The sequence below is a fragment of the Anguilla anguilla genome, chromosome 6, assembly GCF_013347855.1.
Source record: "Anguilla anguilla isolate fAngAng1 chromosome 6, fAngAng1.pri, whole genome shotgun sequence".
Lineage (NCBI taxonomy): Eukaryota > Metazoa > Chordata > Actinopteri > Anguilliformes > Anguillidae > Anguilla > Anguilla anguilla.
In genome coordinates, this window is record NC_049206.1 from 29,910,112 (window position 1) to 29,925,637 (window position 15,526).

At 38.7% G+C, this 15,526-nt stretch overlaps 1 protein-coding gene across 1 annotated transcript in view; it reads left to right on the top strand.

Moving 5' to 3' along the window:
* Nucleotides 1-979: 979 nt before the first annotated feature.
* The window catches only part of LOC118229346 (potassium channel subfamily K member 2-like), a 103,624-nt gene continuing 89,077 nt past the window's right edge, over nt 980-15,526 (top strand). The window contains exons 1-3 of the mRNA XM_035421241.1: nt 980-1,434; nt 5,903-6,213; nt 13,951-14,068. Of these exons, the coding sequence (XP_035277132.1) occupies nt 1,434; nt 5,903-6,213; nt 13,951-14,068 (430 nt within the window). The 5' untranslated portion in view covers nt 980-1,433. The remainder of the gene's footprint in view (nt 1,435-5,902; nt 6,214-13,950; nt 14,069-15,526) is intronic.

Genomic DNA, 15,526 nt, shown 5'->3' on the forward strand with positions numbered 1-15,526 from the left:
CACTACATCTCCAAAAGTATGTGGACACCTGAAAATCACACCCATGTGCACTTGTTCAACATCTTAGTCCAAAACCATGGGCATTAATATGGAGTTTGACCCCCCTTTGCTGTAACAGCCTCCACTCTTCTGGGAGGGCTGTCCAATAGATTTTGGAAACTGGCTGCTAATATTTTCTTCCATTCAGCCACAAGAGCATTAGTGAGGTTGGGCACTGATGTTGGGCATAAGGCCTGGCTCGCAGTCGGAAATGAAATTAATCCCAAAGGTGTTTGATGAGGTAAAGGTCAGGGCTCTATGCAGGTCAGCCAAGTTCTTCCCCACTGAACTCATCAAACCATTTATTTATGGACAGGGACATTGTCATACTGAAACAAGAAAAGGCCTTCCCCAAACTGTTGCCTTAAAGTTGGAAGCGCACAATTCTATTGAATGTCATTTTATGCTGTAGCATTAAGACTTCCCTTCACTGGAACTAAGGGGGCTATCACAATCCTTGAAAAACAGCCCCAGACCATTATTCCTCCTCCACCAAACCTTAGAGTTGTACAGTACAGTTGGCATTATGCATTCTGCGAAACCCAGATGCAAGATAGCGACTCTTCATTCATCAATCCAGAGAATACATTTCCACTGCTTCAGACTCCAATGGCGGTGTGCTTTACACCATTTCAGCCGACGCTTGGTATTGCGCATGGTGATCTTAGGCTTGTGTACTAACCACTAATTACAAGGAATGTCCACATACTTTTGGAACTGTACTGAATGTGTTTATACGCATGCAGGCGTTTAGATTTTGAAACGATAGAACCTACTGAGGGTAAGTGGTTAAAGTATAATTTGTTTACAAGAAGAGCGATGATAAACTACGAATATTTACGTGCTGTAGTGAATCAGACTGTCTTCAGACGCACCTGTCGTTCTGAAGTGATCTTGTTCTCTCAGGAACGTGTTCTCCGTTTTCGCCGGCGCTACCGTACTTGCAGGAGCACCAAAGCTTGCCCCGTAGCTTGCTTATAATAAGAACAAGCCGTGCACTTCACATTTCCCCGTGCTCACTCTGTCTATGAAACAAACGTCTACGTTCTTCTGCGAACGGAAGGCTATTACGTTCTGAAAGGACTGGCCGAATTTCTTGGAAACAATTTGCTTTACCCCACCCTTTCCAGCCTTTTGTGTGTTTGCGCACTCTCGGATTCGAACGTGGTGTACTGTGGAACATTGCAATCGGGGACTAAAAGCTGGTTCGGCTGTAGGAGGCATTTAGAATTATTCGCTGGAAGGAGCAAAGCGTGCGCTGTACCGAGTGGAAATATCCGTCAGAGCGCATCCGCCTGTGGTAGGAAAAGCTGAACCTAAAATAACAAAATTGCAAATATAATCTCGGAAATAACTGCTGATGAAGAACAGAAAAGAAAGGCACTTGGTAGAGAAGTAAGTGTGCTATGAATTATTCAACATACAAAGACATTATGACTATAATTCACTCTGTTTGAAATCTGCATGGAAGAACATTACTAAGAGTTGTTAATACATCTGAATGAGAAGGAAAAACCTATGATCGAGTCTAGAATAGATAGATAGAAATAATCAACTGCATTGGAAGAGGAGACGTTGTCATGTAGTCATTCAAACAGCATTATTATATAAATTTTTTGGCTCTGATATTTCTGTAAATCGTGTGAAACTGTCGGACAATTACATAACGTGTTTAAATGTTGTTAACAAAGTCTGCAGTAATTCACTTCGGTACATTAATCCAGTACACTAATATAACATAGCGAAAAGGCTTCGGATGTTGAATCACTATAGCAAGTGCGCGAACGTCAAATCCTCATAACCACGCGGTTCAGACGGTTGAGTGTTACATTTTTTTCTTCGTCGAATCTCAATAGGTAAGCGAATTATACCAGTGAAAGTAGCCTATATACTACCGTGTTTCTATAGTCTATTGGTGAGCTGATGGATGCAAGTTCACGAATTTATTGCTTAGGCAACTTGAATGTTCACCAGCCCTCAAACGTTATATACCATTTTGCCCACTAATCAATAATTTCAGAAACGTAAACTGCAAGCCGTAATAAATTAAATTATTTAAAACAACATAGCCTACACATAAAATGTCTATTGTTTAATCCAATTCCTCAAAAATGAAAACGGACAAATAAAATGCTTTCTCAGTTCAATTAAATATTTGATTTACCAGTTGTGTGTTTTGCAAAGGGTTTCAGTGCTTAAAAAAAAAATTAAAAAAAAATAAATATATATATATATATATATATATATATATATAGTTTTCAGTGTTTTTTCTTAGGATATACACTGCAAGAATTGGAGGCCTTCGGAAAATAATGCATAAAGATAGTAGGGGGCGTGGTGCTGGTGTGGCCAACCTATCTACATTGGATCCTCATTAGTTATGACTTTACCCTGGTGCTTTGGTCAAAACAGCCCTCCAGAAAATATGAAGTGTTATTACACTATAGAGCACAGTTTATTGCTCAATTTGTTATTGTACAGTTTATTACTAATTTAGTAGTAAATATAATAACTTTTTATCTGTGGGTTGGTTATTTACTCAATGAATAAGTGCGGGAGTCAATACATGTACAAACAATGGCACAAAATTTGTTTTTTTGTTAATGAATGCCATTTAAATCGGGAATGCACCCTATAAGTGTCACACTTATTTCCTCTTGTTTAAAAATGTTTTAGCATGATACTAAAATTAAGAGAGTTGTCATAATGAAATATTTGCAAATACAACAATTGTTTTGGCACAGTATTTTACTTGTATTTACGAGCAAAGTATTGTATATTTGAAATTTTTTAAAGAAAAAAAGTTGTTCAGGTAATGATGAGGATGTTGGATGATGTAATAGTTAGCTTGCTACCTTTTGGAGATTAAACTTAAAAATGGGTGAAGTAAAAAAATGTTTATGTAATAGGAACTGATAGGAACTGATAAGAACTGTCCATTGACTGAAATTTCTGAATTTGTTTTCTTTTTTGCTTATTTTCTGTTTTGCACCTTTTTAAAGGAGTAGTAATTATTTTGGTTGTTGACAAGAAAGTTGTTCAGCTTGTTTCATTTTTCATTAGATCAGCTCTAAAGTTTATGTTTTGCCATTTAATGTTTTTACTTTAATAGCAAGAACAATTGTGAAGTAAAGGAAACTAATGCTATTAAAGTAACAGTGCATTCAATTCATTGTGGAGACTAACCCCTCATTCACACAGTGAGTGATTTGGGTACAGGGTCACTCAAGTGTACTAGGTTGAGGGAGAGGCAACAGCTTCCCATTGTGTCCTTGATAGTTTGATGGTTCTGCTTTCATAAGTTTTTTGTTCAACTGTTCAAAATCTAAAAAACACAATTTTAATTACACAACTTTAAAGTAATGCAGCAAAGTGAAACATCTATTTTTAATGACATTTCTATTTTTCTTTTTTTATGACATTCATCCAACATGAAATGCATTCCTTCAACTGAAAGTGTATTCCTGAAATATCAGTGGTTCCCCGACAATTTTTTTCAGGCCTGATGGTACACACCAAAAAAAAAAAAAAAAACCTAAACAGATGTGGCACGTAGGGTGCAGCCAGCGGTCTGCAGTTTATATTTGTGTTCAATTTTCTGTTTGCTCTGTATATTCAAGACTTAAAACAAGATGATCACAAGGGGAGGATAACTTAATATTCTGCATTTATTGCATAGAAATAAGCTGTGTAACCTATATCAAATTATAATTAAGACTCCACAAATGCATACAGAGCATCTTTAACAAAGTTACATGTTACATGACAATGTTACATGACAATCTGTGTGACAAATAAGATTTAACATTAAATAAAAATATATTAGATCAAATTAATTTAAATCAGATTAAATTAAAGTGCCAAGGAGTTGTTGGGGTTATATATTTCAGAAGAATTGTTATTGAAGCAAAAAATAGTGAGACACCTGCCATTACTTTGCATGTTTACCAAGGTGTTCTGGTTGCATAAATGTGAACAATCCCCAACCTTTGCAAAATATCATCATGAACACAGGAGAAAAATGTTAATGTTTGGTTGTCTGTCTCCTGCGTTAGAGTTTTTTCTCATTTTAGTTGATGCCATGCTCATGTTCAATTTTAGTATTTTGTTTGCTGGCAAGCTATGAGAGGCAGTGTCTGTGTAACGCTAGCTAGCTAGTTGATTAATTAAATTGTTGATGCAATAATATTATGTTTGATTACAGAGGAGACGTTCAACCACATCGATATAATGTGGTGACATTAGGTTGTACTATTGACAGCGCAAACAAGAGACAGACAGTGGCATTGCAGTTCCACAAGAGAATATTGAATATCAGAAATTTACTTTCACTTTGAGATGCTTTGGAGAAAAAAAATAAAGGAAGCCAGCACTTCTCCAGTCTTATAGTGTCAAGTTTTCCAGGCAACAACATAGAGGTTGATATATGTTTCGAAACAGCGTCCCACAGGGTTACTCCCAAGAGCAAATGATTATTGATTTCCACCTGATTAGATATTTGGCTTTATTTTTGGCATTTAAAAAAAAGGATTTTGTAGGTCTGGCAGCAATTATAGGGGAAACACTGAATATGGAAAACAAATGCAATTATTTTGTATGTGACAGGCAAATGAAAACCAAGTCTTGCATTAAAATAAGCAATTAACATTTTTATACTTTTGATCGATGGGGCATAATTGAGGCTGAAAATTGGTTGTTTGCAAAATGATCAGCCGATGGCAAATTATTAGTTTATTGGCAGATATGTGCATTGGCACAATATATTTATCATATAGCCTATCCTTTATTTTATATAGTTATTTAATGACACTGATAAATATTATTTGTTACTGCTATCTCGCTAGCTAGTAAGCGATATCACTTTCTCGGTAGCTAGTTAGCCACCTTGTATTCTGTCTATCAATAGCTGTTTAGCTAAAAATCTCTCTATCTTTGCCAATAGCTAACATTATCTAGCTAGGTACTGAGGAAGAGATAGACTGCTAGCCATAGCCAGCTCTCTGTGGTGCATAAAACTGTTTTGACATGTTTTATACACCACAGAGTGACTGATTTTGTTCTACCATAATCAGTCACACTTACATCAAAACATGTTACATCAACATGTTTTGATGTAATTGTGACTGATTTTGGTAGAACATATTTCCATATAGTCTGCTGCCTATTCTTTAAGTTTTAGCTGCTCCTTCATTGCAATAAGTGAAGTCAGGCAGAACAATTATTCACAAAATTATATCATATTGGGAGGTGAAATGGGAAGTCTGAAACTGATTGGCTGTTGATTGGTGATGCTTATGAAAAGATAAACCATTGGAAACATTTCTGTTAACTTTTGTTTCTCAGTTGCCCAGTGACTTGGGTTGCTGGCTGGCACTCCCCTTCACCCTCACCCTCCCCTTCAATTGCTCACTGTGTGATCAGAGGGTAGTGGCTATTGGTTATGAATTTTGGTGGACTGCACCCTAAAGACCTGTTTCCCCTGGGAATTAGAACTATGACTATAATCATAAACTATAAATTCTTCACTAACATTCTCATCAGAGAATTATTTCTCATTGTACACAACAGTGAATAAACTCACAGGCTTCCCGTGGGTACAGACAGTATACACAAGTCATTTGTTGAATGCGTTTAATTGAAAATCACACTGACAGTAAGCCGGATGCTGTCGTATCATTATCATTCTAGCTCATTTGTTTTCAATGAGCTTGCAATGAACTTTCATTCATTTATATTGGAATGATTTGTTTATAATTTTCCAGTTATTGCTAGCTATTGTTCCCAGTATAACCAGGTCTTGAGGCTCTATGTTGCTTATAATAACGGTAGTACTCACAGGTGGTCATGGTCTATCTCTGCTCAGTGGCTGCACCTGATCTTCTGGATCCCAGATCAGCCGCTCAGAACACCAAACCACGCCTCTCCTTCTCCACCAAGCCTGTTATCTTAAACTCAGAGGACAACTTTGATGCCATCACCACAGTCATGAGGTGGAAGACTGTTTCTGCAATATTCCTGTTGGTGGTGCTCTACCTGATCATCGGGGCAACAGTATTCAAGGCCCTGGAGCAGCCTTACGAGAGGTCCCAGAAGTATGCCATACTGGCCCAGAAGCTGGAATTCCTCTCCCGCCACTCCTGTGTTAACTCCTCTGAGCTGGAGGACCTTGTTAAGGTAATAAGCACGTCATTAGTGTAATGAACACATGCTGCCAGGCTCAGGTCTTTGTTAGTTGGCTACTCATTCATCAAATTTTGTACACGCAGCTGTAAGTGTGCTTCATGTAGACTGCTAAGTACATGCTTGGACTCTTGCAGTGCTGTAATGATTTATTTATACAGTGTGAACCACCAGCACAGTGCACCTTGACAAAGTCCTCTGATCAAGCTTTCCCTCTCCCTTGCCTGTGGCATGTTCTGAATAATAACGGATGGCGAATTTCTCCAAGGGAGTAATTAAACCTGCCTCTGCTGTAGAAAGCCCAGCCAGCGATTCCAGTTGCCAGAATGCCTAGCACCATGAGAATCAACATCCATTGTAGATTTGTAATAACTCCTCCTTTCATTGATGTGCCAGGGCTGTCGATCATTCTGAACAAAGCAAGGTCTTTCATTCTATAGCTATGTGTTGTTATAAATATTTCAGTTTGAGGTCTGGGGTTTATTTGAAATGACAGTCTCCAAACTACTAAATGTCAAATTACCTAAGTCAGGTGTCTCAGACTCAAATTCTGGAGGGCTGTGGTGTCAGCTGGATTTCGGTGTGTTTCCATGTTTAAGCGCTTTGATGTTTATGTTATCAACTGGCTATACACCGTATTTACGAGGCCTAAATTGGCTGCCGATTGAAAGGAAAGCATAATAGCCTCCAGACAATACAACCCTCCAGGCCTGGAGTTTGCAATCCTTGTGTCTGGAAGCTTCTGTGCCTTAATACTTATGTTCAAAGATAAACCCAGCGCTTGTGAAAAATTAAGTGCTAAACAGAGATAGAGATGTGATATTTTATGGCTTTTCCAGCAGTGAGGGCTGGCATCTACAGAACCTTCCAGCTCACTGATCTAGGTCAGGAGGACTGAGTGCCCTGTCATGTGCAGATGTTTGCAGCCGCCCGCACAAGAACTGCAAGGCCCACCATAATGCAGACTTGCGGCTGCTGGTATGTCTGCCTGTCAATCAGCCTCACATGGCCACAGTCCCTCCTCTTCTAACATGGGCAGCACAGCGTGACCCTGGTTATTTAAAGGGTGCAGTGAAGCAGTGCTAAGACATAGCTCGCCCTCAAAGCATTTAACCAGCAGCACCCAGGCGATATTCCCCCACTGCACGCAGCAGACACAGTCTCTCCCCTTTTCACAGTGGTTTTCACACTTTCAAACTCACACTTTAGTAAAACATCAGCGCCTCTACATCAGCAGAGTCACAGGGATGTCTTTCCTGGGCCAAGAAATAGGGTTTATTCATCTGTGTTGCTGCCTCGGCTGAGAACAAACGATCTGGTACTATTCGTGTACGCACATTCATGCTCATTTTTTCAACCAGATGTGAAACTATTACCGTGAAAGGCCATTGCAGGCCTTTATTTTTTTATTTTTTGCTAGGACCATGGACAGTTCCCAGTCCTATTTGCTGTTATGCCAAGGTAGTTTTCAGCAAAGGCATGACACAGTAATTTGTAGTGAATAATTAGAATCTTTACTTGTATAACAGTTTAAGATAAGTATTCCTTTTCCAGAGTTCTGGAAGTTTGAAGAATGCCACTGACTTGTTGAAGCTGCAGGCGTAAATGACCTGAGACATTTTAATTTATATGATTAATGGTAAATACAGTCTTATAGGCATAAGTGAGCAGTATCACCCTGATGTGTTTAAGCAATGCAGTTTTTTGTTGAGGCACATAAAATGATATGAAGCCTGTGGAGCTAGTTTGGGCTGACAACTCCTGAAGCGCTGTTCACTCACTATTGCTTGCGCCTTAATGGGAGGGGTATTTAAATCACCAACCTTTCCTGTTCATACCATTGTTCATTCTGCCGTGCTATTGCTGCTACACTTGCTCGACTGTATTTATGCCTTTCAAAGATTTCTTTTCTCCGATCACCATTCCGGCATCAACCTGTGTGCTCTGTTTCTCATCCCCATAAGGGGGGGGGCGGTTTGTAGTGTTATCGTTATCATTTTGGCTGGCTTATGCAAAGAGGGAATGATAAGAGGCAGAACCTTGACAGCAAAGTTGCAGTAATGTTAAATCTAAATGTAAATATTGCTTTATTCAAATTGTGAGTTGTCTGAACTATTCTCATATACATGCATTGAGGTCCCTCCCTTGCAGTGGTGATCTGAAGGAAAACAGAAAGGGAGAATGTATCAAAATAAGATTAGACATCATTTTTTGAATGATAATTGGGTAATATGCACATATACAACCTCTTTAGGCATAGCACGTCAGTACAAACTGCTTTGGAGTTATTTGAAGTGTATTGACTTACTTTTGATGAAGCCCCCAACGCCCCTATAACAACTATTTAGAGTCTGCAGGTTATCAGAAACTTTTTCTAATATATCCTTCATCACACACAGAATAACAGTCAGGAACAAATTAAAGTGGCAATCTCGAAGATTTTCGTTTCGTTTTCTTTGGCGGTACCAATGGCGGGAAGCGGTAATTGCAGGTGTGTTTTTGGACCTCACTTCCCAACTTCCAAACAGTGTCGCCTGTGTGTGACGTCAGTCAGCTGGCACCTGGGCCACGGTAACTATAACATTTACTATTTACTTAATAAAAAATGGTTGTTATAAAAGTAACGTTATGTACATACTCATTAATTGTCTAACATTAGGCTTAAGCTAACTTAAGCTGTCTTTACATTGCCAAGCCGGGTTAAAATGCTGTAGTCGACCTGGGGTAGAATAAGTGATGATAAATTTTCTTTATCCACCTTTTGCCCGATATGAACATCTTTACACTGCAGAGAAGAATCCGCGGGATTCACTGTGTGAATAATAATTTATCTTGTGCACAATAAACATTGTCTTTCTCATGAATGACAGTTGTGTGATATTTTTGAAACAGCTGCCTTGCAAAATGTTACCCCTGGTGTTTCTGGTTTTGCTAGCTAAACTGTTCGAGAATAAAGCTGAGCTGGGTGTTAAATTAGCAATCAGTACAAGAAGAATAAAACAAAAACAAAGGAGATTTCATCAAGAAAGGGCATCAAGGCTGAAGGAACATATGAGGAAGCGTAATAAAATAATAACAATGCTAATCCATACTGCTGTATTTTTTAATTTAGTTTTCTCCGGCTAGACATCTTTACACACAGAAATCAGACCCGGCTCTGCTCCACCTATACCCCGGGGTTAATGCTCTGTGTAAAGACGATCATTATAATATATTGATGAACTGATGGCAATGTAAATAACGGTAACGTTAAGGCCAGTTCAGATCAATGATTCGCGACGAGACAAAACGGTTTTAGAATGTTGGAGAGAAAATTGCAGCGATGTGAACTGGTTAGTAGCAGAGCCATTGCCTGCCCTGGTATCTCAAAAGACCCACCTTGTCAAATCTTTAAGTGCAGTTTTAGAACGTTTACAATCAGACGTCTTGAAATTTTGCAAGTTGCATCCAGTCTCGTTGCCAATCATTGATCTGAACTGGCCTTTAGTTAGCTACATTGCACCGTTGCAACAAGGTAGCACTGCATTTGAGAGACGGTTTGCGAGGTTGGTACCGGTCGGTAGTGTTAGCTAGCGTTTTTTGTAATTGTTAGCTGACATTAAATTATGTTAATTACATTAGCTAGCTAGCTAACACAAGGTTACCTGATGTGAGAGATGGCTACCTACTGTGAACAACGTTGTCTAAACTAATGTTGCCCTTCTTGACATGGTCCGGTAGCTAGCGTTAGCTGTGCAAATAACTATGTAATTTAGTAACGCTACATTGTCATCAAATGTAATACGAAATCTACATCAACAAATAATATGACCTCTCATGTTACACAAAAACTTTTTAGGGTTCCGTAACGCTAGCAGACACCGGAAAAAAACAGTACGCCACTCACACTCACAAGTGAGTTGAAGAGCGAGCTTGTTGTGTCAGTTTCGCCTACCCTCTCTGGCGGACCAACCACTGATGGGTGATGGAAAACGCGTCACAAACTGTGCGCCGCTTGTGATTTTTTCCCGGGAATGTCGCCACAGACACCCAGTTTTTTAATCATAAATTATAATAATAATAACAATATAAATTAATATAATAATAGGCTCAATAACCATTGTGTTACCTAATTCAGCGATATATAGTGACTTAACAGACATTTATTTTAATGAAAATCTTCGAGACTGCCACTTTAAACATATCAGATCATCAAAAAGAAAACTTGCATACCACTGAAAATCAGGATACGTCCATTAGAACAAGCGAGAATCTGCAATAGCTGTGACCGCACATGCGCATGCATCCTCACACAAACATGTGATCTCTTCTTTGGCTCATGACCAACCTTTCCACAAAATCTTGTGCAAATCTGTGAATCCATTTGGGTGTTATGCACCTTTTTGTGATAGGCCACGCCCATCGCCACGCCCCCTCTTGGTCAATCGGCCTGAAAGTTACTCAGCTCTATCTTCGGTCATGACCAACCTCCATGCCAAATTTCAGCCTCCTGAGGCGAAAACTGTGGCCGCTACGGGGTGGGACACTTTTGTGGACCAACCGACCAACCAACCAACCGACCGACAGACAGAGCTATAGAGCTGCGGTCGCAACAAAAAAGGTTAAACATACACTGTACACTCATTTATTTTTTAAAATAAAAAGTGAACTATTTCTTTTAATATTATGCTGGAGAAATGTAACATCTATATGTATGTTGCTTCTCCATTACTTCTTACCAAATGATGATCAGTTCTCCTACTCTAGCATAATTTTCAATCCTACAATTTCACAGTCTACTGCACAATGTGTAATGTACAGTACCTGATAGTCAAATGAAGGGGGTGCTGTTCAGCTCACTCTAACTGGGTAAGGACAGCCAATGCAATATCTTAGGCCAGGACCCAGTGAGGCCTAGCTGGGTTCAGCCACTGTTTGTCCTAAAATGAGGGTAGGATGGATAATTGCACAGAAGCCAAACAGGTATAAGACTCGCAGCACACCAAATTCTATTTTATTATTGGAAATCAAATAGGCTTATTTCTTGTAGCAGGGCTTGCTGTAGTATCAATCACTTGAGACATATTTTGGTATGAAGCATTCAGTCTTGTATTAATTTGTTGCATAAGAAGAATGTGTGAGAATGTATCTCAGGCACAGTTTACTAGACTAGGCAAAAGGAAATTCTCCTCTCCATGACCGCATATTAACAGATGTCATTATTCTGTTGGAGCCTGTCAGTACTTTAAAGATTCTGCAGTCATGCTTTCAAAGCTCATCCATTCTCTGTGCCACCTGTCTTTACCATGTAACCACACCACATCTCATTCCTCAATCTACGGTGAATGTGAACTAAGGGGCCATTCAGCCAAAATTAAAATGTTTAGTTGAAAACTTTTTTGTTTGTGCATGTACACTCACACACACTCATGCAAGCAGGCACACACACACATAAACATACTCACATATACTCATGCACTGATAGATACGCACATTTGCAACTTTTACATATCGGCACACATACTTACACTGTTAGGATTGCAAAATCTGAGGTGCCCCTGCCCGAGAACAAGCTGTCAGGCTCATTTACAGCTTCCACTCCCAGCAATACACTGATATGCACAAGTCAATGAAACTGCAGACAGCACATAGCACTTTGCTATGACACTCAAAATTAATGTGCCAATAGGATGAGCGCACAGTGTGTACTCAGTGCTCATGGGACTTGTAGTATCATGTAGTGTCACCTCAAATTGTCTTAATTATTTCAGATGCCTTTTGTAAACTACAATGTTTTTTTGTTTTTCATAGAAAATGCTACCAAAAGGTCACGCCAAAGTGGCTGGTAAGAGTGATAGAGTTGCACGCCACTGCAAATTCTACCTGTATTTGGCGAATAACGGTTGTTAATGTCAAGCCCTGTATATTATTGTAATTCTCTAAGAGGAGTATGGCAAACTAAAAATATTCTGCAAAGTGAATTCAACTAAATAGTAACCGATAAACTCAACTCAAGAAAAATCTTGCAATATGAAAATATTAGTTAGATATTACCGGGACATAGCGCACCCAATATGTTTGAGGTGGCACAAACTCAAACGAGGAAAATGTGGGTGGTTTATGTACATTTTGCAAACATTATTTTTTTTCCGTAATTTCATTAAGAGTGACATTATTACACTTCCATCAGTAACAATACATGGACCAAGAGTGGGGTCAGAATATATGAGGGAGCACATGCCCCCTCAGTTTCAATGGGCATGGCACCCCTGGATATTACAAAATATTAAATATAACAAATTATTTCACTTTTAAGTGGCTGACATTAGTATCTTATAATTGGTCACTAAGCAGTGTTGGGCATAATGGAACTTAAGGGAATAGTTAAGGACATAAAGAGAAGAACTTGTCCTTAACATTTTTTGGAAACTCTTAACTGCTCATTTTTGCCTCAGCATCTTTTTTGGGTTCAAGTCAAAACTTTGACTAGGCCACTCCAGAACTTTAATTTCTTTTTAGTTTCTGGTCAGCCATTGAGATGTGGACTTGCTTTTGTGTTTTAGATCATTGTCTTTGTGAATGACCCAATTGCTATTCAGCTTCAGCTCATGGACAGATGACCACGGACATTCTCCTTCTGGTATTCTTTCTCATTCTTCTGGTGCAGAGCAGAATTCATGGTTCCTTCAATCATAGCAAGTCGTCCAGGTCCTGAGGCAGGAAAGCATCCCCACACCATCACATGACCAACACCATGTTATTATGATGTTCTTACTGTGAAATGCTATATTTGTTTTACACCAGACATAATGGGACCTGTGTTACATTACATTACATTACATTACAGGCATTTGGCAGAAAATGTTGTCTGAAAATGTCCACTTCTGACACTTCTGTCCATAGAACATTATCCCAAGCTGCTTGGGGATCATCCAGGTGCTTCTTGGTTAGCAGTGGTGTCCATCTTGCTGAATCCTGAATTGAATGCTGAATTGTGGAATCACGAACACTGAACTTAGCTGAGGCTAGAGAGGCCTGCAGTTCTTTTAAGATCTTTCGTGACTTCATGGATGAGTTGTCACTAAGCTCTTGGAAAAAATTTGGCAGACTGGCCACCCCTGGGAAGATTCAACACAGTTCCAAGTGTTCTATTTGGAAATAATGGCTCTCACTGTGGTTCAGTAGAGCCTTAAAAATAGTTTTATAAACCTTTCCAAACTGATATATTTCAACTTTTTTCTCATCTCTTCTGGAATTTCCTTTGGTTGTGGCATAGTGTGGTTGTAGAAATGTGGTGACTACTTCACTCTGATGGTAAGGTTCAATATGAGTGAGGTCTATATTCAACAGGGCTGGCAGTAGTCAAGCCTGGCTATGTTCAATTAACTGAATCTAATTATCAATTAAAATTGGTTCATTGTTTGAGTAACTAAGGAGGCAATTACTTTTTTATACGGATGATCTGGGTGTTTGACTCTTTTCATTAAATAAATGAAATAATAAATTAAAAAATGCATTTTGTGTTTACTCGATTTCCCTTTGTGTCTAATATCGCATTTTGTCTAAAGATATGAAACCATTCAGTGTGACAAATTTGCAATAATAAAGGAAATCAGGAATGGGCAAATACTTTTTCACGGCACTGTATAGTCATTTTTCAGCCATATCGCCCAAGTGATGAGGTGTAGTTATTTCCTGTGTGTTCCTGGTGAAGGAAATCTGTTAGTAACCGAATATATGTTATACTCACAGCAAGTGGTATCTGCGATAAGAACTGGGGTCAATCCATCAGGCAATTCATCCAACCAGACCAGCTTGTGGGACCTCAGCAGTTCATTTTTCTTCGCTGGGACTGTCATCACTACAATAGGTAAGATCAATGGGTGTTTTCAGTGCTGCAGTGCATGGTTTATTAAAGGAAGTGTATGGTTTCAGTGGTTTGAATTTGTAACACAGAGATTATAAATCTTCACAGCATGGCAGTATCAGTTGTCTATTCTATGCCATATATTTAATAACTCCACTTATTTTATTCCTAAAAGCCTAATTTAATGGTAGAAGTAACTTTCAAAGCACAGCACAAAGCAAAATCCATTTTTGCTCAAAAGTTACAGTCAAGGCAAATTTCACCCTGAATTGGGCCACATTCACAAAACTTTTCAATTGTTCTTACTATTCTTAAAAATGTTCCTATGAAAAAACAATATGAGCTTCATGACACATGTATAGACATTTGGTTTTGTGCATATCCCTGGTGTATGCGATGATGAATGCTGGCTGTTTGTAAATTTTATGCGCAATCCTGTTCATGTGGTTTGCATAAGGAAACAGCCATGAATAAAAACAGATAAGAAAAAAATGTTGAATGTTTAAAATGTTCTTGGAAATGTTCTTATACACAGTTTACGATCAAGTGTGATCATACAAATGTTTTGTGAATAAGGCCCATTAACTTTTCATTTCCACTGTTTTGACATGGTTTGACATGTGCAGCGAGTACTAAATGTTCCTTCAAAATCCTTTCTGAAAAATGTATATACTGTAAGACACGTACATAGTAGCCTATGTTTTGCCAAATGTATTCAGCAGTAATTTCTCTGGGCAAATTGGTTAGTTTCACATGAATTATAAAATAAACAAGTGTCTGCATTCACTCAGCATTTGCCCTTAAATTTATTAGATTAGTATGTTAGGTAATGGTCTCAGAAACTTGTTTCTGTCAAGAAAAAAGAATGCTGCATTAATGCCAGCAGTTATAACACCTGTGTCCTTCTCATGGAAAACTACTGAAGCTAAAAATGTTGGGCTTGGTTATTACTTACTGTTGATGGCAGACCTCCTTGAAAAAAGGAGGTGTTGGCAAGCTATTATCAGCCTGCTTCCATGCAGGAACATCAGTTCCCCCATGCAGTGATGGGGACATTGTATGGTAAGACACTGGTCTTGACTGTGTTCATTAATGATCTTATGTCAGTTTTTGAATGAGAATTGGTGTTGACCCTTGTGTCCTGGTCAAATTCACACTATTACAGGATCTGTACATCTGTACATTGGCTAGAAAATCCTTGAATTCCATACCCACTTTGATTCCCCGAGTCATCAAGTGAGTTTTCAATTGACCCACATGGCTAAATAAAGGTAAAGGAGAATGAAGAAAATAAATCTTCAGTCAAAGTTAAGGACAAACATTGATGAATCCAGACTCAGGTGTGTCTATATACACTAATTGTCCTAAATTACTTGGGAGGGTTAGGGTTTGGGATAGCATATACTAGAAAATGGTCAACCCCTGCTGGTTTTTTTAATTTATCTTAAAACCAGGACCCAT